At 41.5% G+C, this 26,330-nt stretch overlaps 1 protein-coding gene and 1 long non-coding RNA gene across 2 annotated transcripts in view; one reads left to right on the top strand and one right to left on the bottom strand.

Moving 5' to 3' along the window:
* The first annotated feature begins 1,913 nt into the window (after positions 1 to 1,913).
* LOC127449682 (uncharacterized) lies at positions 1,914 to 26,280 on the top strand. The gene is made up of 4 exons (XR_007898772.1): positions 1,914 to 2,840; positions 2,988 to 3,139; positions 18,956 to 19,075; positions 25,660 to 26,280. It is a non-coding gene; the product is annotated as an uncharacterized LOC127449682 (long non-coding RNA).
* The window catches only part of LOC127449681 (hematopoietic progenitor cell antigen CD34-like), a 40,354-nt gene continuing 17,362 nt past the window's right edge, over positions 3,339 to 26,330 (bottom strand). Inside the window, exons 2-8 of the mRNA XM_051713246.1 lie at positions 19,617 to 19,709; positions 18,945 to 19,111; positions 16,890 to 16,970; positions 12,631 to 12,751; positions 12,327 to 12,379; positions 11,742 to 11,891; positions 3,339 to 5,206 (exon numbers count right to left, since the gene is read on the bottom strand). Coding sequence (XP_051569206.1) covers positions 5,030 to 5,206; positions 11,742 to 11,891; positions 12,327 to 12,379; positions 12,631 to 12,751; positions 16,890 to 16,970; positions 18,945 to 19,111; positions 19,617 to 19,709 — 842 coding nt within the window. The 3' untranslated portion in view covers positions 3,339 to 5,029. The remainder of the gene's footprint in view (positions 5,207 to 11,741; positions 11,892 to 12,326; positions 12,380 to 12,630; positions 12,752 to 16,889; positions 16,971 to 18,944; positions 19,112 to 19,616; positions 19,710 to 26,330) is intronic.

Genomic DNA, 26,330 nt, shown 5'->3' with positions numbered 1-26,330 from the left:
TCACCCAAAAATTAAAATTCTCTCATTTACTCATCACCATGCCATCCCAGATATGTAGCACTTTCTTCTGTTGAACACAAAGATTTTTAGAAGAATATCTCAGCTCTGTTGGTACATTCATTGCAAGTGAATGGTGGTCAAAAAGCACATTCAGGTGGCATAAAGTAATCCATAAGACTCCAGTGGTTGAATCCATGTCTTCAGAAGTGATATGATAAGTGTGGTTGAGAAACAGATCAATATTTAAGTACTTTTTTACTATCAATCTCCACTTTCACTTCCATATTTGTCTTCTCTTGTTTTTGGGGATTCACATTCTTTGTGCATTTCACCACCTACTGGGCAGGGAGGAAAATTCATATTAAAAATGACTTAAATATTGATCAGTTTCTCACCCACACCTATAATTTTGCATCTGAAGACATGGATTAAACCACTGGTGTCGTATTCATATCTTCAGTGCTACCTTTATGTGCTTTTTGTACCTTCAAAGTTCTGGTCACCATTCACTTGCATTGTGAGGACCTACAGAGCTGAAATATTCTTCTAAAAATCTTTGTTTGTGTTCTGCTGAAGAAAGAAAGTCATACACATCTGGGATGGCATGAGGGTGAGTAAACGATGATAGAATTTTCATTTGAAGCACACAGCTATTCAACCACTGTACCAAATGCATACATTTATATGAATGTCAGCGGATATGTTAAAATGGTGTTATATAAATATGAATAATGTCATCCAAATGTGATTCCTACCTTTTTTTTTTTTTTTTTTTTTTAAACCTCTGATGACTCTTCTTTCAGTTATAGCTGTAGACCTGCCAGGACTATAATCTAAATGACTCTATCCTGTTAGACAAAAAATTAAAATAAATAGTATAATTGTAACTGACAAGATAAGCAACATGTATGGATAGTTTACATTTAAGATTCATGTCGAGACAATTTTCAACCACTGCAAACCCTGCAACATATTGCAACTGTATTATTCTTATAATGTGACTCTTTTTGTACTAACCAACTTACACATGTTGATATCAGGGTGTCTCCTTGGGGCAAACCAAAAATGATAATTCTCTCATCGTTTATGCACTCTTATGCCATGTCAAACTCATTTGACTTTCTTCAGGGGAACACAAACAAAGATTTTTGATGGATATTGTTTTGATACAACAAAGTCAGTATGGTTAAAAACTTACAAGATCCATAAAGGCAGCATCAATGTAATCCATATGACTTGAGTGGAAATTTTAGTTTGTGTTCTACAGAAGACAGAAAGTCATACGAGTTTGAGAGGGCATAAGGGGTGAGAAGGCCAAATGACAAGAGAAATAGCATTTTTGAGTGAACTACTAAAATCATTTGATTAAGCTGAAAAGTGAACATAAACCAACACTCAGCTAATGTAAGCTGGTTTCGCTTTAAGATGAAGGGGTTCAATGAGACATTTGAACATTTGCATTGAAACATGTAGAAAAGCGATTTACTTGTTGGAGTTACCTGTTGCCTGCTGAGTTTCTGCCGCGTGAGTGATGCCTGAGCAGCAGTTGAAGATGAGGAGTATCTGCCTGGTGAAAAAATATACGGGCTCCTTTGTGTTTGTTCAACTGTGGAAATGTACACATCTAATTAGCCTCATGCAGACAAACATTTAATATACTGTAGATTTGCAAACGAACGTAACGTAAGTTAACATAACTTCTTTAAGCTGTTGATGCTCATTGACCCCACCCATGGGTTTGACTTTACTTTGCTTAAATGAGTTCACATTTACTATGTAGTGTGCTGTTCAAAATTGTTCATAATGTTGACAAATTATACATCTTTATAATTTGTCAACATTATTAACTCTTTTTTGACTAGACTATATAGTAAATGTGAACTAAGTGAATAGAAACTTGAATACACAGAATATTGATAGCAAAAAAAAAAAAAACATTTTCTGTCTTCTCGTATAAAGCAGCAGATTTATCATAGTAAACTCCACACATTGTTTACGTCAAAAGGATTTTTTGGTGTGAAACATGTTGGAGATTAGCGTAAAGGGGGTCAATTCATTAAGTGAAGAGCTGTTTTCTCACAAAAGCAGTTTATTCAGCACTCTGAAGCATCTCCTCCATATACATCCATAAAAAATAAATAAAAAAAATGGCCTCTGGTCTCCTTGCCAGTGTTTTGCCTATGGGACCACCATGTTAAGCATTGTTTTGCTTACCTTGTAGACTCCAGTTGGTAGAAGGGCTCTGGGAAATAGAAGCCCCACCTACATTTTCCATGGAAACACTGGCCTTTTTCCTGCTGTGGTTAAATTTAGCTGGAAATCATATACAGTAGAACAAGTACAGCTTTACCACCCCTTGCTCTCGCTATAAGATATATAGTAGTATAGTACAGAATGTTACACTGAGGGGCTCTACAGAGGGGTTTGACACAGTTCACGTCATCCCATGCTCTACCACCGTGTGAATCCACTGAAATTCCATGCAATATATGTAACAAATTTGATGTGGCCCATGGGGCTCTAGTACTGGTGTTTTCTTTGTGATCTGTGTAGATTTATTTCTTCACTAAAATTTGAAGGTGGCAAGTTGTGCTATTTTGAGGCAATGCGAAATTAGCAAGTTATTGTATGTGCATATATTATAGTTCATTACATTATGAACTATAGTGCAGAGACGTTATCTATCACCAACATGATCCCACAGGAAGTCGTCATGTTGTTTCCGAGAGTTCCGGTACCCTAGGATCAGCCACATAATGCAGACTCATCAACAAGCGGTATCTTCTATCAGACATTTTTGCATCAGCTCCAGTACATTTACCTTCCCCAGTGGTGCGACAGTAAGTGTGTTATGCAAACAGTGTGGAAGACCTGGGTTCAGATCCCACCTTGATTTTATGTAGTAATTATGTTTGCATAATCAGTGACAAGTGTCACTTGGGGGTGGGGGGCAGTTTATAAAATATGTACAGGATTTCTCTTCACAGTATTACAGCCTGTAAAGCTGAAAACTACTCACTTCACAACTTGCTTTTGGCGCACTCTGTGGACATTTCTCCTGGAAAATGGAGCTTACACATGCTCGTACGCCCAACTACAGTTACCACCTTGGCCACTGGGGGCAGTGTTTTGCATTTTGGTAAGTACATACCAAATTTAGCTAAATTTCAATATGAGATAAATCTGCATCTTTTAATCAAAACACAAATAAACATAATAAACAAGTTTATTCAATTAAAAGACTTTTCATAATTTCAAGACTCATCAGAATGTCAAAATAATTACAGTAAACAAACAGATATCAACACTACAACAAATGATTCATAATTTGTTGGAACTGCATGAAAATTGTATTTTATTCTATAAATGTTTAGACATTTGGCTTCTTTACAGCAACTGAAACAAAAAAAATGATGAAAAAACAATAATCACACACTTATGCACATAAACTTTCACATACAGTACACAAAACAAAATCTCTACATAAGTTCATCTTCATTTTTTCCCTAATGAGTAACTGAATGTTTTATTTCATGCCAAACGAAAAGGGTATAAAACAAAATATACTATGTATAAAAATATAGGCAATTACAAAAATTGTGAAGCTAAAATAAATTTGTTGAATAATGTTTTTTTTTTTTTGTTTTTTTTTTCAGTCCTTATTGGTTTATCAACCATCACAGTTTTAAGCGGTGATTCACTGGTCATTGTCGTTACTATTTCAAAGCACATGTTCTCAATTAGTGCACACTATTGGGTGACATCTGACACTTTAGGAATTTTGCATCTTGTGCAACCAATTAAGTAAATAGACCAAAAGTATTATTTTGTACTTATTACCCCAGTTCCTGTAGCTCAACTGATAAAGCATTGCACTAGAAATGCCAAGGCCTGGGTTTGATTTACAGATAAATTGTACCTTGAATGCACAAGCTGCTTAGCATAAAATGGTCATAAATGCATGACAATGCATACATGTAAATCATGATCTAACAAAAAGATCCTGAACATTACTGAAATGAATCTGGTTAGAAAGTAGAAAAAAAAAAAAAAAAAATGGTCATAGACCAATAAAAAATTGAAAGACACAATCAGAAAAATCCCCCAAGGTTATAAGCAAAAAGTAGTGCTTTCCCAAATTAAGTCCATCAGAATCTTACAAATACTAGTTGGTAAGAGTCTTAACGTATTTTAAAAGTTGTTGAAATAGTAATTATTTTCTAAAGTACCTAAAAAATGAAAAAAGAAAGTGTAATAATCACACTTGATCATAATATGAAGCAGCAGTTGTAGACTTGTATTATACAAATCATATTGGTTAGACCAGTGATTCTTAACTGGTGGCTCGCAAAAATTCAAGAGATATTTAGAAATCAAAATTCAGCTTATGTCTTGTTTAATTGCATGCTGTTTGGCCTATGCAGTTCATTTTAATATGAATAATTCACAAATTTAGATTTTAAAGACAAAATCTAGTTTACTTTTGTACTATAAAGAATTATACTGTACTCTGTTAGGTAGCCACTTGATGTCTACTGTAAAATCTGGTTCTTGAAGCAAAACCAGTTGAGAACCACTGGGTTAGACTACTATTTTCCATGTCCAAATAGCATAAAACAGCATTCTCTATTTACATGGAAGGCCTCAAAATATTTTTGGCACTGTTGGTCAAAACTTTTAAGTGTAAAGTGTTAAATCTTTAAACTTTGGTGATGTTTCTGGATGTAAGTTAATGGATGTGGATTCTGAGGGGCTACTAACCTGATAGCTAGGCCAGAAAGTAATATTTCAGAGCGTAATATTTTCTTTAACCTCTCTGCCTATTACGTATCAATCAGTCTTTTCACATTACCAATGGAATCTTCATTACTCTTGTCATCTTCATTGTTCAATATCTTTCCATCATTCCACTGACAGAAACTGAATCGTCAACATATTCTCAGTTATGCCTAATGAAAATCTAGTTTCCTGATTTTGCCATAACCCTTGATGTGTGTTGATGATTGGATTGATTGTAACTCCAGGCCTCTTACATCTGAGTATCAGCCACCTGTGTCTGGTTTGCAGAGTGTCCATTTGTAGGGGGAGATTCAGGGGACTCTCCATTGATGATGGGTTTGTCCACAGGCTCCTGTTGAGGGAGGGGGGTCACAGACAGCAGTGTGTTGCCTTGGTTGTCTTGATCCACTTGGAAGGACTCCTCAGCCTTCAATGAGAAAGAGAGACATAAGTTTGGTAATCTGAATATACAAAAAAGGCCTCATTTTTTTAGACGTTCTTGAGTTGTAAGACAGACTTCACTTACAATGAAAAATTAAATAAAAAATACTATGTTGGTGGTACAGTAATGTTGTCATATGGTAGTAATATAGTTCTGTAATATATACCACAGTATCAAATGACCTCCATATCTGTGTACTTCAAAGAATACCATGCTACTATCACTACTATGTTGGCATTGCAACAATGTTGAGATTAACTTTGAGTTTAACTTTATGCAAACGTGCATCCTTAAACCAAGAGAATTTTACTTTAAACAACATTGTGTAAGATAATAAGACTGTTTAAAAACATTTATAATACAACCCCAATTCTGAAAAAAATGCTAATAAAAACAAAAAGGTGTGATTTGTTAATTATATTCACCCTTTGGCATATTGAAAGTACTATAACTACAGTATACATTATATGATGTTTTTCCTTGAGAATTTCCTTGTTTTTTGAAAATGTACAGTAATTTCAAATCAGATGATTGTAACACGCTCCAAAAAAGTTGGGACAGTCGAGTGTTTACCACTGTGAAACATCACCGTTTCTTCTAAAAACACTTAAGCTTTTGGGCACTGAAGGCACAAGTTTGTTATGTTTAGAAAGTGGAATTTTCTCCCAATCATCCATTATGTAGGTCTTTTGCTGCACAATTGTATGGGATCTCGTTGTCATATGGTGTGCTTCATAATGCGCCACACGTTCTCAATTGTAGACAGGTCAGGACTGCAGGCAGGCCAACCTAGCACCCACACTCTCTGCTTACACAGACATGCACTTGAAATCCAGGCAGTATGTTGTTTGAAGTTACACATCTGTCTGCATTCATGGTGTTCTCACAGGTGTGCGAGTTACCCATTCTACGGGCACTGACACACCCCTGGTCCATACAGACACTGGCTTTTGGACCTGATGCTGATAACAGCTTGGATGGTCCTTTTCCTCTTTGGCTCGGATAACACAAGGGCTTTGTTTTTCAAAAACTTTGAATTGTGGACTCTTCAGACCAAAAAGCACAGTTCCGCTATTCTACTTTCCATCTAAGATGAGACCAAGCCCAGAGAAGTCGGCAGTGCTTCTGGACAGTGTTGATGTAGGGCTTCTGCTTTGCATAGTAAAGTCTTAACTTGCATCTGTGGATGCAGCATCGAGTGGTGTTGACTAACAAAGGTTTACTAAAGTTATCCCAAGCCCATGTTCATGATATCCATTACAGATGAATGATGTTTTTTAAGACAGTGACTTCTGAGGGATCAGAGATCATGCGCATTCAGAAATGGTTTTTGTCTTACTCTTTACGCACCAAGATTTGACCAGATTCCTTGAATCTTTTAACTATATTGTGCGCTCAGAGGGTGAAATGCCCAAAATCCTTCCAATTTGTTTTTGGGGAACATTGTTTTCAAAGTGCTGGATTATTTGCTGAAGCATCTGTTGGCAAATTGACAAGTCTCGAATGATCCTTGCTCTTGAAGTACTAGGCTGTTTTGGAGGCTCCCTATATACTATGACATGATTGCCTCACCTGTTTAACATCTCCTGTTTCACATTGCCTTGCTATTTTAACTCATTATTTTTCAAATTGTTATTAATCTTAAATTGCCCGTCTCAACTTTTATGGAGTGTGTTGCAATCATCCAATTTGAAATTACTGTACATTATCAAAAAACGATGGCATTCACAAGGAAAAACATCATATAATGTGTAGTGCTTTATAAATCACTCCTTTTTGTTTTTATTAGCATTTTTCATACTGTCCCAACTTTTTCAGAATTGGGGTTGTAATAAATTAAGAATTAATAATTTTCTTTCCCCAAATGGCAAATTATTTTCTCTTGTTTTAAGCATAAACCTCACAAAATTTTCTTAGATTTATGCTTAAAAAACAAAAAAACAAACAAAAAAAATGCATACGGGATACGAAGAAAAAACTGAATACAATATTTATTATTTAAAAACAAGCCTTAATACTTTAAGTCATTGGAGGCGGAACATTGCGCACCTTCTCTGTTTACATCAGTGTCTCCAGTATGCAAGCTGTAACATTTTAACAGTTCGAATTGGGGTGGGAAAGTTCATTTTTAGGGTGGCAGCTGCCACATCATGCCACCCTTGTGGCCACGCCCCTGACATGTACATCCGATTTGTAAGTAAAAGTTACTGTATTAATGAAAATTCCCTTTCTGTCACTCACTCGATGTTGTGTTGATGTAGTGACACTAGGGGTTTGCTCAAGAGCCCGAATCACCTTTGCTTTACTCAGAAAAGGACAATGAAAATTGGCGAGTGGAATTTGCTGAGAGATGGCGTGCACCACTCATTCAGACTTGTTCTGCGTCCAATCCTGGATCTGCATACCTTGAACAGAGCCTTACACAGGCTTCCGTTCAAGATGTTGACACAGAAGCGCATCCTCACGTCTGTACGACATCAGGATTGGTTCACGGCCAGCGACCTGAAGGACTTTCACGTATCGATCCTTTCTCGACACAGTCCCTTTCTTCGGTTTGCCTTAGAGAGACGAGCATACCAGTACAAGGTCCTCCCTTTTGGTCTGTCCCTGTCTCCTCGCATCTTTACCAAAGTTGCAGAGGCAGCCCTGGCCCCTCTAAGGGAGAAGGGCATTCGCATCCTCAATTATCTCGATGGCTGGCTGATCCTAACTCACTCGTGAGATCTATTGTGTATGCACAGGGACCTTGTGCTTCAGCACCTCGACCAACTGGGGCTTCAGGTCAACTGGGAAAAGAACAAGCTCTCCCTGGTGCAGAGCATCTCTTTTGGCACACCTTACGAACTACCCTGATGGCACACCTTACGAACAAGCATGCACAGTTGGTGCTGACCTGCCTGAGAACCTTCAGGCAGAAGGTAGCGGTCCTGGTGAAACAATTTCAGAGGCTCCTGGGGCATATGGCATCCTCAGCGGCGGTACTCCCCCTCAGGTTGATGCATATGAGACCGCTCCAGCACTGGCTACAGACTCGAGTCCTGAGGTGGGCATGGCACCACAGCACCCAGCGCATGGCTATCACACCACGGTGCAATCAAACTTTCAGCCCTTGGTCAAACCTGGCATTTCTATGGGCAGGGGTTCCCTTAGAGCAGGTCTTGAGGCACGTCAGGGTCACGACGGATGCCTCGAATTTGGGCTGGGCCGCTGTGTGCAATGGGTAGGCAGTATCAGGGCTCTGGACAGGGCCCTGCCTGCAATGGTACATCAACTGCCTAGAGTTGCTGGCAGTATTGCTGGCCCTGCGGAGGCTTCGCCGTTGATTCAGGGAAATCATGTGTTGGTCCGAATGGAAAACACAGCAACTGTGGCGTGCATAAACCGCCAGGGCGGCGTACACTCACGTCGCATGTCGCAACTTGCCCGCCGCCTCCTCCTTTGGAATCAGCAGACCTAGAAGTTTCTGCGAGCCACTCACCTCCCGGGTGGCCGATGCACTCTTATGGCAGGTAACACTCCATGGAGAGTGGAGACTCCACCCCCGTGCAGTCCAGCTATTTTGGGAGAGATTCGGGGAGGTGCAGGTGGACCTATTCACCTCCCGAGAGTCCTCTCACTGCCCCCTTTGGTACTCCCTGTCCGAGGCTCCCCTCGGCACAGATGCCTTGGTACACAGCTGGCCTCGGGGACTTCGCAAGTACGCGTTTCCCCCAGTGAACCTCGTTGCACAGACGTTGTGCAAAGTCATGGAGGACGGGCAACAAGTCCTGATGGTTGTGCAATACTGGCCCAACTGGACTTGGTTTTCAGACTTGATGCTCCTGGCAGTAGCCCCTCCCTGGCGCATTCCCTTGAGGCAGGACCTTCTTACTCAGGGGCAGGGCACGCTCCGGCACCCACGGCCAGACCTCTGGAATCTCCACGTCTGGCTCCTGGACGAGACGTGGAGAACCTAGCAGGCCTTCCACCAGCAGTGGTAGACACGATCACTCAGGCCAGAGCCCCCTCCACGAGGCGGCTGTACACTCTTAAGTGGCGTCTCTTCGCGAATTGGTGTTCTTCCCGTGGGGAAGATCCACGGAGATGTGCAGTCGGGTCTGTGTTGTCCTTCCTACAGGAGGGGCTGGAGAGACGGCTGTCTCCCTCTACCCTTAAGGTATCATGAATATCATGAGACACTGGATGGGAGACCCTCTCGGCAGCACGACCTGATCACCAGGTTCCTCAAAGGCGTGAGGAGATTGAATCCCCCTAGACCGTGCCTGATTCCCTCTTGGGATCTCTCTGTGGTCCTACCTGCCTTACAGAGAACCCCCTTTGAGCACCTGGAGCAGGCCGAGCTCAGCACTTTGTTGCTGAAGATGGCCCTCCTGGTGGTGCTCACTTCTATCAAGAGGGTTGTGGACCTGCAGGTGCTCTCTGTCACCAGCGAATGCCTGGAGTTTGGGCCGGCACACTCTCATGTGATCTTGAGACCCCGGCCCGGTTACATGCCCAAAGTTCTCACCACTCCCTTCAGGGATCTGGTGGTGAACCTGCAAGTGCTCCCTTCAGAGGAGGAAGACCCGGCCTTGTCGTTGCTGTGTCCATTTCGCACCCCGCGCATCTATCTGGACTGCATGCAGAGCTTTAGGCGCAATGCCGCCAGACACAGTACTTGTGGTATGCCCCGTTTCAGGTGAGCCTGTGTACTTGGGCTCAGTGCTCCATACGTGGTGATTCCCCTCGGTAATCCCATATGATATGTTTCCACTGCTTGGTTTCCCCTCTGGTGAACCCTGTGTTTCCCCTTGTAAGAGCTCTGCTCTGCCTCAGCCACTGTTGCTGTGTACCCTCTCCGTAGATAGGGTCCTCCCCAGTGGCATCATTCCATATGTGTACTTCCCCATCGGTAAGTCCATGTGACGTATTCTCCACATGTTAACCTCCCTCTAGTAGGATGAGGTCTCCGTAGTGCTCTCCCTCCTGGAGAGGGAAGAGCACTTCCCTGGTGTTATCCTAGCAGGTGCTCGGTGGGAAATTGCTTTATACAAAAATCAGGAAAGGCCACCGCCTGTAGCTTCCTCGGTTAAGTGCCTCCTCCCACTCTTATCGGGACCAGGGAGATGCCTTACCTCTCTCGCTGGAAGGTCACGACGTGGTCGAGTGCTCACTGCGAGGTACGCAGCAGCCTACCCGTGTCTGCTCCTCCGTACCTCGTGACACGGTTCAGCACCTGCGGCATTTCGTAAGGAATCCCTAGTGTCACTACATCGACACAATGTCGAGTGAGTGACAGACAGGGAACATCTTGGTTAATGATGTAACCTCTGTTCACTGATGGAGGGAACGAGACGTTGTGTCCCTCCTCAGCACAACTCTGAATGAGTGGTGCACGCCATCTACTTTTATACCTGTATGTCCGGTGTGGAGAGTGGCATGCAAATTCCACTCGCCTTTTCTGAATAAAGCAAAAGTGATTGGGGCTCTCAAGAGGGGACCCCTAGTGTCACTACATCGACACAACGTCTTGTTCCCTCCATCAGGGAACAGATGTTACATCAGTAACCAAGACGTTTTACGTTAGATTTACTCACTTTAATCAATATGATGTCATGAATTTACACTGCCGTTCAAAAGTTTGGTGTCACTTGACTGAAATGTTTCTCATGATCTTAAAAACCTTTTGATTTGAAGGCGTATGCTTAAATGTTTGAAATTAGTTTTGTAGACAAAAATATAATTGTGCCAACATATTAATTTATTTCATTACAAAACAAAAGTTTTATTAAAAAAAAAAAAGTTTTTGAAATGGATGATAAAGAAAAGCAGCTAATATGTGCCCAGTATTGATGGGAACTCCTTCAATACTATTTAAAAAGCATCCCAGGGTGATACCTCAAGATGCTGGTTGAGAAAATGTCAAGAGTATGTTTCTGCAAATTCTATGCAAAGGGTGGCTACTTTGAAGATGCTAAAATGTAACATAGTATTTTTAGTCACAACGCAATTCCTATAGTTCCATTTCTGTTCTTCCATAGTTTTGATGACTTTACTATTATCCTTAAATGTGAAAAATAATAATAATAAAGAATGAGTATGTGTCCCTAAACTTTTGACTGGTAGTGTAAGTAAACAACAAACAAACTATCGAACAACTTTATTACATTTTCTCCAAAGCTTACCCTAAACTAAAAGCTAAACCTAGCCATGAAATAGAATCCGTTAACCAAAATAAAAGTAACTTTTACCATGGACGAAAGAAAACATCTGGGTTACCAAATTTGTTCACAGACGTTTCCTTTCTTAAAATAAAGTGTTGGATAGGAGGCTAGCTGAAATTTGATGCCTGTATTATATCAATTTGAAATTCTATTTGGTCATTTGTTGATCTCTATGGGAATAAAATTGGTACCTTTTTGGCATGTCATACTATTTCGCCATCTCATTCAATTATTCCGTGTTGTCATGGGACTATGTTGGTAATTTTGATGAATTTGGTATATTAGGCATTGCTAAATGATTAAACTTTCACACTCACCAGTCGTAGCCCTTTTGAATGTCCCCGATGAGTCTTCAGGAGGTATCCAGAGATTAGCAAAGCAGCAAGAAGTAGACCACATATCAGCATAGAGATCAGGACCATTTTAGAGCGCTGGCCCATGCGAGACACTGCCTCCTCTACTTCAACCTAAACACAAACAGTTGACAGCATGTGTTAACTTTTTTATCTGGGAGGAGTTGTTTAGTTATAACAGCCTTGTGTTACAATCTGGAGTTGTGTGTTGGTGTTTATCTGAAGTGTCATCACAGCTATATTCTTCATAATGAGTTACAGTCTTACCTCATTCTAACATTAACCACATTGTAAAAAATGTGGTGTTAGTTGACTCCAATCCCTGTTAAGGTGTTCCATATTATTCATATGGACTTGAATTTGGGAGTGAAGATTTATCCAACCACTGCAATATGAACAATTCTGATAACAGATGTACATTGGGTATACCCTTTCCATATTTCCAGTTTCATTTAAGTGTAATTTCAAATTATTAGTAATTAGTATATGTGCATTGTCCCTTTTTCAACCTATATACCAATTTACATAAGAGTTTTCTCTGCTGCTGACCTTATCTGTAATGTTATCATTGTTGAACTTCCCCGCCATTCCTTCAGGATCAGCTACATGCAATGAAAAATAATAGATTTTAGTTCATTTGTTAACAGCACTGGAAAATGTTTATCATACATACCAAATTTCAGCTCAATACAGTCACTTATCAAAGTATTAATTTGATATTGAAAACCAAAGACAACTTTTTGACACTGGTAACAACAAATCTATTCTTTATTATTATTATTATTATTATTTACTCATTTTGTATTATATGTAGGCTTATCTAAACAAATAATAACAGCAACACAATGCAAACCTTCAATGCTGTCTCCATAAACATTGATCTCATCCGTGTTGTCTTTCTGGTAGATTTCAAGTTTGCAGTCCTCACCACAGAGATGCTCTATAACACTCTGAATTCTGGCTTTAGTCTCTTCCTATTGGATAAAATGGTGTTTATATTAAACATGTTTATAATGTATGCAGATAAGTTGAAATACATACATTGAATACTTATTCACAGGAATGTTCTGGGTTCAATACCTGAGTTACAGCATTTACCAGATTACAGGATTTAAGGCATTACGTCTTCATGACAACAAAGTTGTAATATTGGATATAACTTTACAGATAAGGTCAGTATGTGATTTTATCACACTTAAATCATGTTAACAAGTATAATGTTTACATCATGTGGCTATACTTTTTAAATAGTGTGTATTTTAACGTTTATGGATCGGCCCAATTAACCTCCATTGTAAGTGCCTCATTGTTACCCCTTTTTTGAAATAAATGAGAGACTAGTTATGTTTTTGTGGTAATCAACATTATGCCAAAAAACATGTCAATTGAGTTTAACTTGTATTGAACTTGGAACATTCTTTTAACCCTTAAATGCATAGGTGTTTTGCCAAACATTATTACAAACCCCATTTCCAGAAAACTTGGGGCATTTTGTAAAATGCATTAAAAACAAGAATCTGTGATTTGTTATGTCTCTTGAACCTTTATTTAACTGACAAAAGTACAAAGAAAAGATTTCCAATGTTTTCACTGACCAACTTAATTGTATTTTGTAAATATAAACAAATTTTGAATTTGATGCCTGCAACACACTCAAAATAATTTGGGACAGGGGCAAAATAAGAGTGAAAAGTTTATAGAATCCCAAGTTACTCCATTTTGAAACGTTCCACAATAAGCAGGTGAATTGGTAACGGGTGAGGATATCATGATTGGGTATAAAAGGACCATCCACCAAAGGCTCAGTCTTTGCAAGCAAAGATGGGTCGTGGCTCACCACTTTGTGCCACACTTCGTGAGAGAATTATCAGACAGTTCAAAAATAACATTTCTCAATGCAAGACTGCAAAGAATTTAGGTGTTTCACCATCTATGAGATTCAGGGAATCCGGAGAAATCTCAGTCCGTATAGGGCAAGGCCGGAAACCACTGTTGAATGTGCGTGACCTTCGAGCCTTCAGACGGCATTGCAACCGTCATGCTACTGTGTTAAATATAGCCACATGGGCTCGTGAATACTTCGGAAAACCATTGTCACTTAACACAGTCCGCCGCTGCATCAAGAAATGTAACTTGAAGCTCTATTACACAAGAAGAAAGCCATACATCAATTTTATGCAGAAACGCCGCTGAGTTCTCTGGGCCCGAGCTCATCTCAGATGGTCTGAAAGACAGTGCAAATGTGTGCTGTGGTCAGATGAGTCCACGTTTCAGCTTGTTTTTGGGAAAAACGGACATCGAGTTCTCCGTGCCAAAGACGAAAGTGACCATCCAGACTTATATCAGCAAAAGGTGCAAAAGCCAACATCTGTCATGGTATGGGGTGCATCAGTACCCACGGCATGGGTGTCTTGCATATGTGTGAAGGTACCATAGAAGAGGAGGCATATATTGGGATTTTAGAGAGACATATGCTGCCATTAAGATGACGTCTTTTCCCGGGAAGTCCATGGTTATTTCAGCAAGACAATGCCAGGCCTCATGCTGCATGTGGTACAAGCGTGGCTTTGTAGACACACAGTGTGTGTGCTTGACTGCCCTGCCTGCAGTCCAGATTTGTCTCCTATTGAAAAAGTATGGTGCATCATGAAGAGGAGAATCAGACAAAGACAACCATGGACTGTTGAGCAGCTGAAGTCTTGTATCAAGCAAAAATGGGCAAAAATTCCACTTGCAAAACTGCAACAATTAGTATCCTCAGTTCCCAAACGATTAAAGTGTAATTAAAAGAAAAGGTGATGTAACACAGTGGTAAACATGCCTCTGTCCCAACTTTGTTACAGGCATCACATTCAAAATGTGTTTATATTTACAAAATACAATTAAGTTGGTCAGTGAAAACACTGGAAATCTTTTCTTTGTACTTTTGTCAGTTAAATAAAGGTTCAAGAAAATTAACAAATCACAGATTCTTGTTTTTATTGCATTTTACAAAATGTCCCAACATTTCTGGAAATGGGGTTTGTACATACTTGGGTCTTTAGTGACCTGGCACGTATAAATCTATCATAAAATAATCTACAAAATGCCCAGACAGTGTCAAATTTTCAAGACAATTAGAAAATAGTAGAATAGAATATATTCTGATATGTTTTCGTGTTTAATTTTTCATTCATCAAAGAGATGATGCAACAAATATAGAACAGGATTCATTACTTCCACACTGAAATTTCATGAGACGCAACTGGTTGTCAAACACATACTGAGCTACACATAACACATAAGCTACACATATGTATTTTCTCAGGCACTTTTTAAGTCTAAATAGACACACATTTTACATAATTTCAGTAGTACTCCCAAATCCTACTGTTCATGTGTTACACTTACTATAGTTTACTTCTACGTTGCATCTTCATCAAATAGCAATGTCATATGTAAATCAAGTCAATCACTGAAACATCAAAGCCACCTTGAGTAAGAAATAGCATGTTTAATATGTATGTGTACACGCATATGGAATACTAATTCTTCACCATTGTCACACAGAAAATCAATGTTATATAGTAGTAATTTGTATGAATATAGTATTCATTTGTCTTGTAATAAACAAATAAATATACTGTATATCCAGTGACAGTAAACTTACAGTATATAGATATAAATATCCTAAAAATATTACTTATGGAAGCGCAAATAAAGTGTCATTATTACATATCTTGGGTCTTTAATGACCCTATACACTTTTGGTAATTAAGCTATAATAGTTATAGTTATAATATATATATATATATATATATATATATATATATATATATATATATATATATATATATACATACTTTTTTTGTTACATTATTCAGAAGAGAAAAGTTAAGCAATACTAAAGAGATGTGGGCATAATTCAAAAAAATGGATGAGGTACAGTGTGTGGGATGAGGTCCCCGGTTACAAAAGACCTGAGGTATGCATTAAAGGGTTAATGAAACATAACAAATACACTTAGTCACATAGTTCAAATGTAAGCCATATACTGTAAGTATGTGAACAATAGCAGAGTGACGCCTTTCATTCTCATTCTCTTTCTCTCTTCCTCTCTTTCTTCCTTTCTGTCTGATTCTTTCTATCAGGAATGTGATGTAATATGAAGCCTGTATGTTCAGGTATTCTCTCATAGCAAAGCCTCCCTTCACATTGAATCACTCTTTGCCAAGGGAACTGAGAAGAAAATCTCATTAGAATCTCATAGGAATATGCCATTTCAATCCTGAAACTTATAATCAACACCAGACAAATCGTTATGTTCTGAAAGACTACAAAGGCTGAACAAAATATTTGATGAGATCGTGTTTAAATGTTTTGATTTCATTTGAATGCATAGGATTAATTTCACAAATGATCCTTAATCAGGGTGTATAAAAGGACAGATGCTTTTTGACCGGGAAGAAGGTTAGGATCAATTACTCAAATGAATGAAATTACTCAAACTTTTGAACAAATAAAAATTGATGTTCTCTTGGAGTGAGAGGGCGAACACATTTACAAACAAGGCTGTTTACTGGCTCTGAAACCTAGCTTAGAGGCCCAACTATGTATTTTGGCAGAGTTCCTGGCAGCCGCCCAGAGTGTGTTATGGAATGTCATTGATATGCATGCCACAAGGCTTCTATGACGGGTCCACCCAATGAGACCTTAGCACATGGAAAAGCACACTTATTAGCACATGGAATAGCACACCAGCACAGTCTTTAGGAAACTTAGTGGCTAAATGTCTTCTTAACTTAGTGGCTTCTTAAAATTTTTAAGAAATTGATTTTATTTTGCAAACAACATCATATCAAATGTATCTTAAATACTGAATATATAACCCAGCCCTAGTGTACGTACTGTTGTCTTTATGTCCTGTTCTTTTGAGACTAGTCAGTATTAATCAGTGTGTATCAAGGACAGTACTGTATTCATTGAACTGAAACTTGTATGATATTTTCCACAGTCCATTTTCATTTCAGCCCTGTTAACTAGTCAGAACATCTGATCTATAGTCAGCATTCCCTTTCTGAGATAGTCTGACAGATTATAAATCTCACAGTATAAAGCCAGGCCAGTACTTACACATGTGGAGGAGGCCTTTAGTTTCAGCAGGACATCATATTTGAAGCGCACTGGTATTTTATCCACACACACCACATTTCCCTACCGAGCAAAATAAACAAAATTATACAGTAGGCACAAAAGTCTTCTTAACCTAATAGTATACATATTCTTTGTATAGAAATGGGTAAAACTGTATATCAGTGATTCTCAATGGGTGCTTTGCAGGTTCTGATAGGGTTGCAGCATGCGGACAGCAGGAAAAAAAACATTCTAAATGCAAATAAAAAAATGCAACCTTATAATTGTGCATGCACAGGTTTGGGAGGGTTACTTCTGAAATGTATTCCACTACAGATTACAGAATACATGCTGTAAAATGTAATTTGTAACGTATTCTGTTAGATTACTCAAGGACAGTAATGTGTTCTAAATACTTTGGATTACTTCTTCAGCACTGGTAGATTTTTTCACTCGTTTTGACTATAAAAACTCTTCCAGTACAGTAAGACAAAATACACGTTAAAAATACATTCTCTGAAAAACCTAAATATATTATGCAGTGTTGTTTCTAAAACAAGATCAATCAAATTGATTGCCATGCAATGCCATTTGTGAATGACTTTCTTTCTTCTTCAGAAAACAAAAGATTTTTAGAAGAATATCTTAGCTCTGTAGGTCCATACAACGCAAATTAATGGGTACCAAAACTTTGAAGCTCCAAAAGCACATAAAGGCAGCATAAACTTAATCCATACAACTCCAGTGGTTAAATCTGTATCTTAAGATGCGATGTGATAAGTGTGTGTGTGTGAAACAGATCAATATTTAAGTCCTTTTTTACTATAAATTTCTACTTTCACTTCTTTTTTTGTTTTTGTTGATTCAGATTCTTCGTGCACATCACCACCTACTGGGCAGGGAGGAGAATTTATAGTAAAAAAAGGATTTAAATATTGATCAGTTTCACCCACACCTATCATATTGCTTCAAAAGACATGGATTTTAACACTGGAGTCATATGGATAGCTTTTATGCTGCCTTTATGTGCTTTTTGGAGCTTCAAAATGTTGGTACCATTCACTTGCATTGTGTGAACCTATAGAGCTGAAATATTCTTCTAAAATAAGTTTGTGTTCAGAAGAAGAAAGAAAGTCATACACATCTGGGATAGTATGAGTGTGAGTAAATAGAGAATTTTTGGGTGAAATATCCCTTTAAATGCAAATTTACGCAGTATGTATATTCCAATCACAATATATTTGAAGTGAAGTACTGGCTGCTGAGAGCATGAAACCATCTAAATTTCATTGACAATTAGAAGCCAAACAGCAATGCTAGACTATGAAGTCTATTTAGACACTTCTATTGTTGTTTATGCATTTACAAAATTGCCAGTTTTCCTAATTCTAAATGGCATATTAATAATTTTGCATATTGTTAGACCTTTGCAGTTTATAGTAATGTTAAAGGGATAGTTCACTCAAAAATAAAAATTCTCTCATCATTTACTCATCCTCATGTCATCCCAGATGTCTATGACTTTCTTTCTTCTGCAGAACACAAATGAAGATTTTAGGAAGAGTATCTCAGCTCTGAAGGTTCATACAATGCAAGTGAATGGTGACCAGAACTCAGAATGTCCAAAAATGACATAAAGGAGGCATAAAAATGAATCCATATGACTCCAGTGGTTAAATCCTTTTCTTCTGAAGTGATATGATAGGTGTGGGTGAGAAACAGATGAATATTTAAGTCCTTTTTTTTTTTTTAACAGTGCTGAGATGCTCTTCCTAAAATCTTCATTTGTGTTCTGCAGAAGAAAGAAAGTCATACACATATGGGATGGCATGAGGGTGAGTAAATGATGAGACAATTTAAATTTTTGGGTGAACTATCCCTTTAATAAGTTGTAAAAATGTTTGATTTTGGGGATATTTTTGTTAACTTTTGTATGACAAAAATTTTTTGGGTTGCCACTTGATGCCTGATGTAAAATCTGACTCCTAAAGCTAAACCAGCAAGGAACCAATGCATGTGTTGACATAATATTGATGAAGACTTTGGCGTGCTTACCTTTGTTTCAGGTGTATTGGAGTCGGTCTGATCTGAGGTCTGTGTGTTCTGCTGGTTGGTGGGATATTTCATGAATTGAGTTGGCTGGGTGGTCTCTCTGTCCCCTGGTGTCTCTGAGGTCCCTGAATCAGGTGAGATGGTGGGGTAAACTGGGACTTGAGGATCTCCTGTTACGGAAATTCATTTGTGGTTACTGAATTGTTTGTCTCACATCCAAATTTTGTAGGTGATTGTAAACTTTGTTTGTGTTCAGCATTTGGCAGATTCTTAAGATATGTACCCAAACCCAAACCCCAACACTAACTTCAATTGAAACACCATTTAAATCATTACTCTGTTGTAGCCATGGAGAAGGAAAAGAAAAGGAAAAGAAAAAGACATGAAAACATGAAAATCCAAATCAATAGGCAACAGGGTAATATGAACAAAAAACAAATGTATACACTAAAAATATGTTTTATCAGATGTATCTGATAACCTATCAGATGCACAGCTAAAAAAAAAAAAAAAACATTATTATTTATACATTAGCCTGTGTGTGGCATCTTTCAAGTTAATTTTTGGATTCCCTTAAAATAATGTTATAATTGACATTTTCTTGTAATATTAGCATATCACTAAGTTTATATTTCCTTCTTCATCTTGAGTGCTATGATTTTTTTCTTCTTTTACCTTTGTTTTGCCCCTTTGTTGTTGGATTGGGGAGAACACCATCCCCATGGTTGGTTTGATCTGCATCTACGTCCACCTCTTTACAAATCACACCTTAATTAGAAAGTAAATACAGTCAGAGTGGCCTATTCAAACCAATAGCATCCAAACTGTCATATCCAACACATACAGTTTTTGCCTGGCAGATAATAAAATAAGCAACACAAAACTCTTTAGACTTGGCCAAATCTAGGGACCAGAAATATCAAAGAGAGGTGGGCTCTTTTGACTTGGACCAATAAGCAACCACCCAGAACAACCTAGCAACTGCATTGTGACATATATTATGTCAGATAAAATCACTGTATTTTAAAGGTTTGAGTAGCTGTGCAGCATGACAAAAACAATAGTGGGTTTCCATCAGCTGGATGCATGTCACATTGCATCACATGGAAAGTAGTTTTATGACATGTATTTTTTTTTTCTTCTCATTTTGAATTTTTTTTTTTTTTTTTGAAAACTGTTCTTGGTGAGGAAATGATCCTGCCACTGGCCTGTGACATTACTGGTTACTGGTTCGAGATCAGCCGTTTAAGGGGCCAGTGTGGAACCCTGAATTGAGAATGCATTTTAAATTTGAATTAAATTCCTTAATGTCAATTTAATTTAAATTGAGGTAGCAACATAATGCAGAATCGTAATAAAAATTTGTATTTGATTAGAATTAGCTAACTGCTGTAAGTTTAGTGTTCCCTATCTGTCACTCACTCGACATTGTGTCAATGTAGTGACACTAGGGGTCACTCTTGGGAGCCCCAAACACCTCTGCTTTTTTGAAAAAAGGCCTGCATGTCACTCCCCCAGACATACGGGTATAAAAGGAGCTGGTATGCAACCACTCATTTAAATTTTCTTTTCGGAGCTGAGCGGTTCTATTCATTGAGCTGAATTTATCCGCCGGATTCACTCACCTCTCTCTGCTGGAGTTTTCGGCACATTTCAGCGGCTTCTCCCCCTCTGCATCTGTGGTTTGCAGAGAACGCCCCTGGGCGCTTCGGCAGAACATTTAAAAGAGTATATTCTAAAAGAATATATTTTCTTTCTGAAAGAGCGGCACACACGGAACGTCTTTTTAAAGTCTCGTCTTTTTAAAGATGCCTTTCCGTTTGTGTGTTATTCCTGGTTGCGGTCATTATCTCTCCACTTCCGATGGCCACGATCGCTGTCTTTCGTGTCTGGGAACTGCCCATGCGGAGACATCATTCATGGATTAATCATGTCCTCATTGCGAGAACATCACCATGGCAACGTTGTGGTCGCGGCTTGCTTTCGTAAGAAAAGCAAGGGCTCCCCGCACCGGTCCTTCTACCTACGGGTTTGAGGCCATGTCGGTTAGCACTGGGGGTGATCTGGGGACATCAATGGGACCACCTCCGCCGAGTATCCCCCCACAGACCTCCCATTCCCCAGTACACTCGCTTGCCCCGATCGGGCTCTCGCACGAGACCGGCGGCTCATCTCAGCGCGAGTTCAACTTCTCGTTCGGAGCTCCGGAAAACAATGAGTTATAGATTGCAGCATCGGAGAGCGGGCTCATCCACTCTGACGCAGAGGCTTTGGCTCGGCTTCCTCCTTCAGGAATGGTCGCCCAGCCTCACGACGATGCGGAAATGACGTATGTGCTTTCCCAGGGGGCCGTGAGCGTCGGGCTAGAGTGGAACCCTCCACTCTCCCCTGAACCCTCGGGGCTCGACGATCGGTTCCTGGGCACGGGGCACCGGCATCGTCCCGCCTCCGTTCCTTTCTTCCCAGAAGTGCATGAGGAGCTGACAAGATCATGGGAGGCACCTTTTACTGCCCGGTCCCGGTCTTTCAGCTCCCCCGCTCTTGCTACCCTCGATGGTGGAGTGGCCAGGGAGTATTTGTTGATCCCCCAGGTGGACAAGGCTGGTCGACAGACCACTCCATCCGCCGGTGGAGGGCCGGGAGGAGAATCTTTTGTCACCGCATGCCCAGGAGGCTGCGGCACCCAAAAGCCTGACAAAAGAATGGTTCCCTTGTTCCCTGGGTCACATATCCAGTGCGCACGGACGTTGTCACGTCCACCGTCCCATTTTGGCAGGTATGGTGCTCCAGCGGCGGACCCCCCACCCCTGTGCACCCAGCTGTGGCACAAACACGCCCACACGGGATTGGTTCCAGTGGACTACGGGGACAAGATTTCTCCTTCCCCCTACTCGACCAATCTTATGGTGGGCGGCAGGAGCCAGGTAAGTGCTTCGATGTCCCTGGACTCAGCATGGCCACGGGACTCGAGTCCCCTCAACGTGGCACCTCGAGCTCCGCCCCGCCGTGAGGCCCCACCCGCCAGTACGTCCGACGTGTTCATTCCCTTAGTCCCCCTTGCCCAGAGTTTGGGCGCATGGCTCGCGCTTACCAACTCGTCGCGATGGCTGACCCGGTCCGTCTAACTCGGCTACGTGATTCAGTTCGCCAGGCACCCGCCCAGGTTCAGTGGAGTCTGCTTCACCTCGGTGAAGGGTGAGAACGCCACTACCTGGGGCATATGGCATCCTCAGCGGCGGCCACACCGATCAGGTTGGTGCATATGAGATTGCTTCAGCACTGGCTTCGGACTTGATTCCCGAGATGGGCATGGCACCGCGGGACACATTGTGTGACCATTATGCCGGTCTGTCGCCGCCTCTTCAGCCCTTGGACCGACCTGGCATTTCTACCGGCAGGGGTTCCCCTAGAGCAGGTCTCCAGGCACGTCGTGGTTACAAAAGACGCCCCCAAGATGGGCTGGGGCGCTGTATGCAATGTGAACACAGCCACCGGCTCTTGGACTGGCTCACAGCTGCGTTGGCACATCAACTGCCTAGAGTTGTTGGCAGTACTGCTCGCCTTGTGGAGGTTTCGGATATTGATCCAGGGCAAGCAAGTGTTGGTCCGGACAGACAACACAGCGACGGTAGCTTACATCAACCACCAAGGCGGTCTACGTTCCCATTGCATGTCACAACATCTCGTCCTCTGGAGTCAGCAGCGCCTCAAGTCGCTACTAGCCACTCACATCCTGGGCGACCTCAACACCGCAGCGGATGCACTGTCATGCCAGGTTACCCTCAGGGGAGAGTGGAGACTCCACCCTCAGGTGGTCCATCTGATTTGGAGTCAATTCGGTCGAGCACAGGTAGACCTGTTTGCTTCCCAGGAATCCTCCCACTGCCCACTTTGGTACGCCCTGACCGAGGCACCTCTCGGTATAGACACGATGGCACACAGCTGGCCCCCTGGACTACGCAAGTATGCGTTTCCCCCAGTGAGCCTACTTGCACAGACCCTGTGCAAGGTCAGAGAGGACGGGGAGCAAGTCATCCTAGTAGCACCCTACTGGCCCACAAGACATGGTTCATGGATCTCACGCTCCTCGCGACAGCCCCTCCCCCTGGCGAATTCCCCTAGCGAAAGGACCTTCTTTCTCAGGGACTGGGCACCATCTGGCACCTGTGACCAGACCTCTGGAATCTCCACATCTGGCCCTTGGACGGGACGTGGAGGACTTAAGTGGCCTACTGCCTGTGGTGGTAGACACGATCACTCAGGCTAGGGCTCCCTCTACGAGGCGCCTGTATGCCTTGAAGTGGCGTTTGTTCGCTAAGTGGTGTTCTTCCCGACGGGAAGACCCCAGAGATGCGCAGTCGGATCAGTGCTTTCCTTCCTGCAGAAGAGGTTGGAGGGGCGGCTGTCCCCTTCCACCTTGAAGGTGTATGAAGCCGCTATTTCGGCTCATCACGATGCAGTAGATGGTAAGTACTTGGGGAAGCACGACTTGATCATCAGGTTCCTGAGAGGCGCTAGGAGGATGAACCCCTCTAGACCACGCCTTGTTCCCCCGTGGGACCTTTCTGTAGTCCTTCAGGGTCTATGGGGAGCTCCCTTTGAGCCCTTGGAGTCAGCTGAGCTTAAGGCACTCTCTTTCAAGACTGCCCTCCTGACTGCGCTCACTTCCATCAAGAGGGTAGGGGAACTGCAAGCATTCTCTGTCAGCGAATCGTGCATGGAGTTCAGTCCGGGTTACTCTCACGTGATCCTGAGACCCCGACCGAGCTATATGTCCAAGGTTCCCATGACCCCTTTTAGGGATCAGGTGGTGAACCTGCAAGCGCAGCCCCAGGAGGAGGCAGACCCAGCCTTGGCGTTGCTGTGTCCGGTGCGAGCTTTACACATCTATTTGGATCGCACACAGAGCTTTAGAAGCTCCGAGAAGCTCTTTGTCTGCTTTGGTGGACAGTGGAAAGGAAGCGCTGTCTCCAAACAGAGGATCGCCCACTGGGTCATTGATGCCATCGCTATGGCATATCAAGCTCAGGACGTGCCACCCCCTGCGGGGTTACGAGCCCACTCTACCAGAAGTGTGGTGACATCCTGGGCCCTGGCCAGTGGCGCCTCTTTGGCAGACATCTGGCAACACCCAACACCTTTGCGAGGTTCTACAACCTCTGGGTTGAGTCGGTTTCATCCCTTGTAATGGCAGGCACAAGCAGGTAAGTTCCAGGAACAGCTGGCCAGGTGTACCACTTGCGCATAGTGCCTTTCCCGTCCCTTGAGGGGAAGACGTGTGCTCTTGACTCCCAGTAATGTTCACAGACTGTGATCCCTGGATGACTTCCTCATTAGCCCCGTGGCAGTCGAGTTTGCAGAGAAACTCGCTGCTGGCTCAGTAAGTGCGCTGGTAAGGCCCTGTACTGAGGTAGGTGCTCCGCATGCGGTGGTTCCCCATAGGTAACCCCATGTGTTATATCTTCTGTAAAATCGTTTCCCTCTTGGTAAACTATGTCTTCCTTGAGCAGAGGGCCCTCTGCTCCAGTCGCCATGCCTGTAGAAACTCCTCCCCCCTTGGGTAGGACCTACCATGCGACTCTCCACATGACATACTTCCAACAAGACTTGGTAAGACCATGTGATGTATTTCCACTTGAAGTACCCCCCCCCCCCCCTTCTCTGGGCGGGGTGTGGTCTCCGCGATGTCTTCCCCTTGGGAGTGACAACCTCCCCCGACGTGGACACTCACGGATCCCAGTCCGTTAACAAAATTCCACTCTTTTTGGGGAGAAAAAAGAGGGAAAAGAGGCCTCAGCTGGGCTAGCCTGTCCTTATAGTTGGGCAGTCGACTTGTTCCTGATGGATTGTCTGACGCTCATGAGCGTTGGGGGAGGTTACGTGATGGCCTGGTATGCTGGCTATGAGGCACACAGCAGTCTGCCCATCACACACCGCCAATTCACATAACACAGTTCAGCTAGTTGTGGCGTTCTGGTATAGGGATCCCTAGTGTCACTATATCGACACAACGTCGAGTGAGTGACAGATAGGGAATGTCCTGGTTACTTTCGTAACCTCCGTTCCCTGATGGAGGGAACAAGACGTTGTGTCCCTCTTGCCACAATGCTGAACTACCCGCTGAAATGGCTGGGACCTGGTCTCGGCTCCTCAGCACAAAACCTGAATGAGTGGTTGCATACCAGCTCCATTTATACCCGTATGTCCGGGGGAGTGGCATGCAAATTCCACTCGCCAATTCTCATTGGCATTTTTTCAAAAAAGCAGAGGTGTTTGGGGCCCCCAAGAGTGAACCCTAGTGTCACTACATTGACACAACATCTCATTCCCTCCATCAGGGAACAGAGGTTACAAAAGTAACCAGGACGTTTTATTATGATGCATTTAAGTTTTCTGTATACATCATAAACATCATCATACACACAACATCTAGAGCATTAACTGAAATATTAGATGAAATGTTAATAACATTTTTGAAATGACACCTTTATAAATTTGTATTTCATTTATATAGTATATATTGTGTTGAATTTCTTTGAATTGCAATTTAGTAAAATCCTTTTCCTGTCATTCCATTTCAAATTCCACTTGAACATCCTGTGGTGTGTGGCCAATTTGTTTTCTAGCCCTGCTCAGAACTAAGAGGTGTTTTTCTCAGTGTTCTGTGGAACTCTGGCTTTAGGTCTATAAATTGTGTAATTTTTTTTTTTTTTTTCAGAGAAAGAGGAATGAATCATTTTGACCTCATTTCTGGATTTAGTACTGAGTGGCACTGCCAAGAGCCTTGCTGATGCGATTCAGTGAGTAAAATGTGCTGTGACCACTGATTTGATGTAATTAATAAACTTGTAGAGCGTGGATACCTTTTCACAGACTGAGCAAATTAACCTTAACCTGACCCCTCCCCCATGTCACAAGAGGGCCTGACCTCTGACCCTGGCTCAACACACTCCCATCTGGACGTGGCAGAGAGAGCCATGAAGAATAGTGAGAGAAAAGGAGGCAGGGAGATGGAGACAACAAAAGAGACTTATCTATTTGTCTCATATATCTTTCTGGAACCATTTCTCATTTGCATATGATTATGTGCTGAAAATTTGATTTATGTAATATTCTGCTAGAGATGTTTTGAATAAAAGAGTGATTTAATTTGATTTGATTTGATTTGATTTGATTTTTGGTCATGAGTCTGTGCTCAGCATGCTCACTTGAAACCTAAAGAGAGACAAAATGAAGAACATTGTCAGAATGATTTAGTGCGCTCTAAGACATTCATTCAATCCATTATCATGACACTGATAATTTAGTATTATTCGCATAATTCTTTTGTTCATGCGACACAGGCCTACTATTATTCATACTCTTCATAAATTCACTATGGTTTAACCC

This window comes from Myxocyprinus asiaticus, chromosome 12 (assembly GCF_019703515.2).
Source record: "Myxocyprinus asiaticus isolate MX2 ecotype Aquarium Trade chromosome 12, UBuf_Myxa_2, whole genome shotgun sequence".
Classification (NCBI taxonomy): Eukaryota; Metazoa; Chordata; class Actinopteri; order Cypriniformes; family Catostomidae; genus Myxocyprinus; species Myxocyprinus asiaticus.
This window is presented reverse-complemented; position numbering and strand designations above follow the sequence as displayed.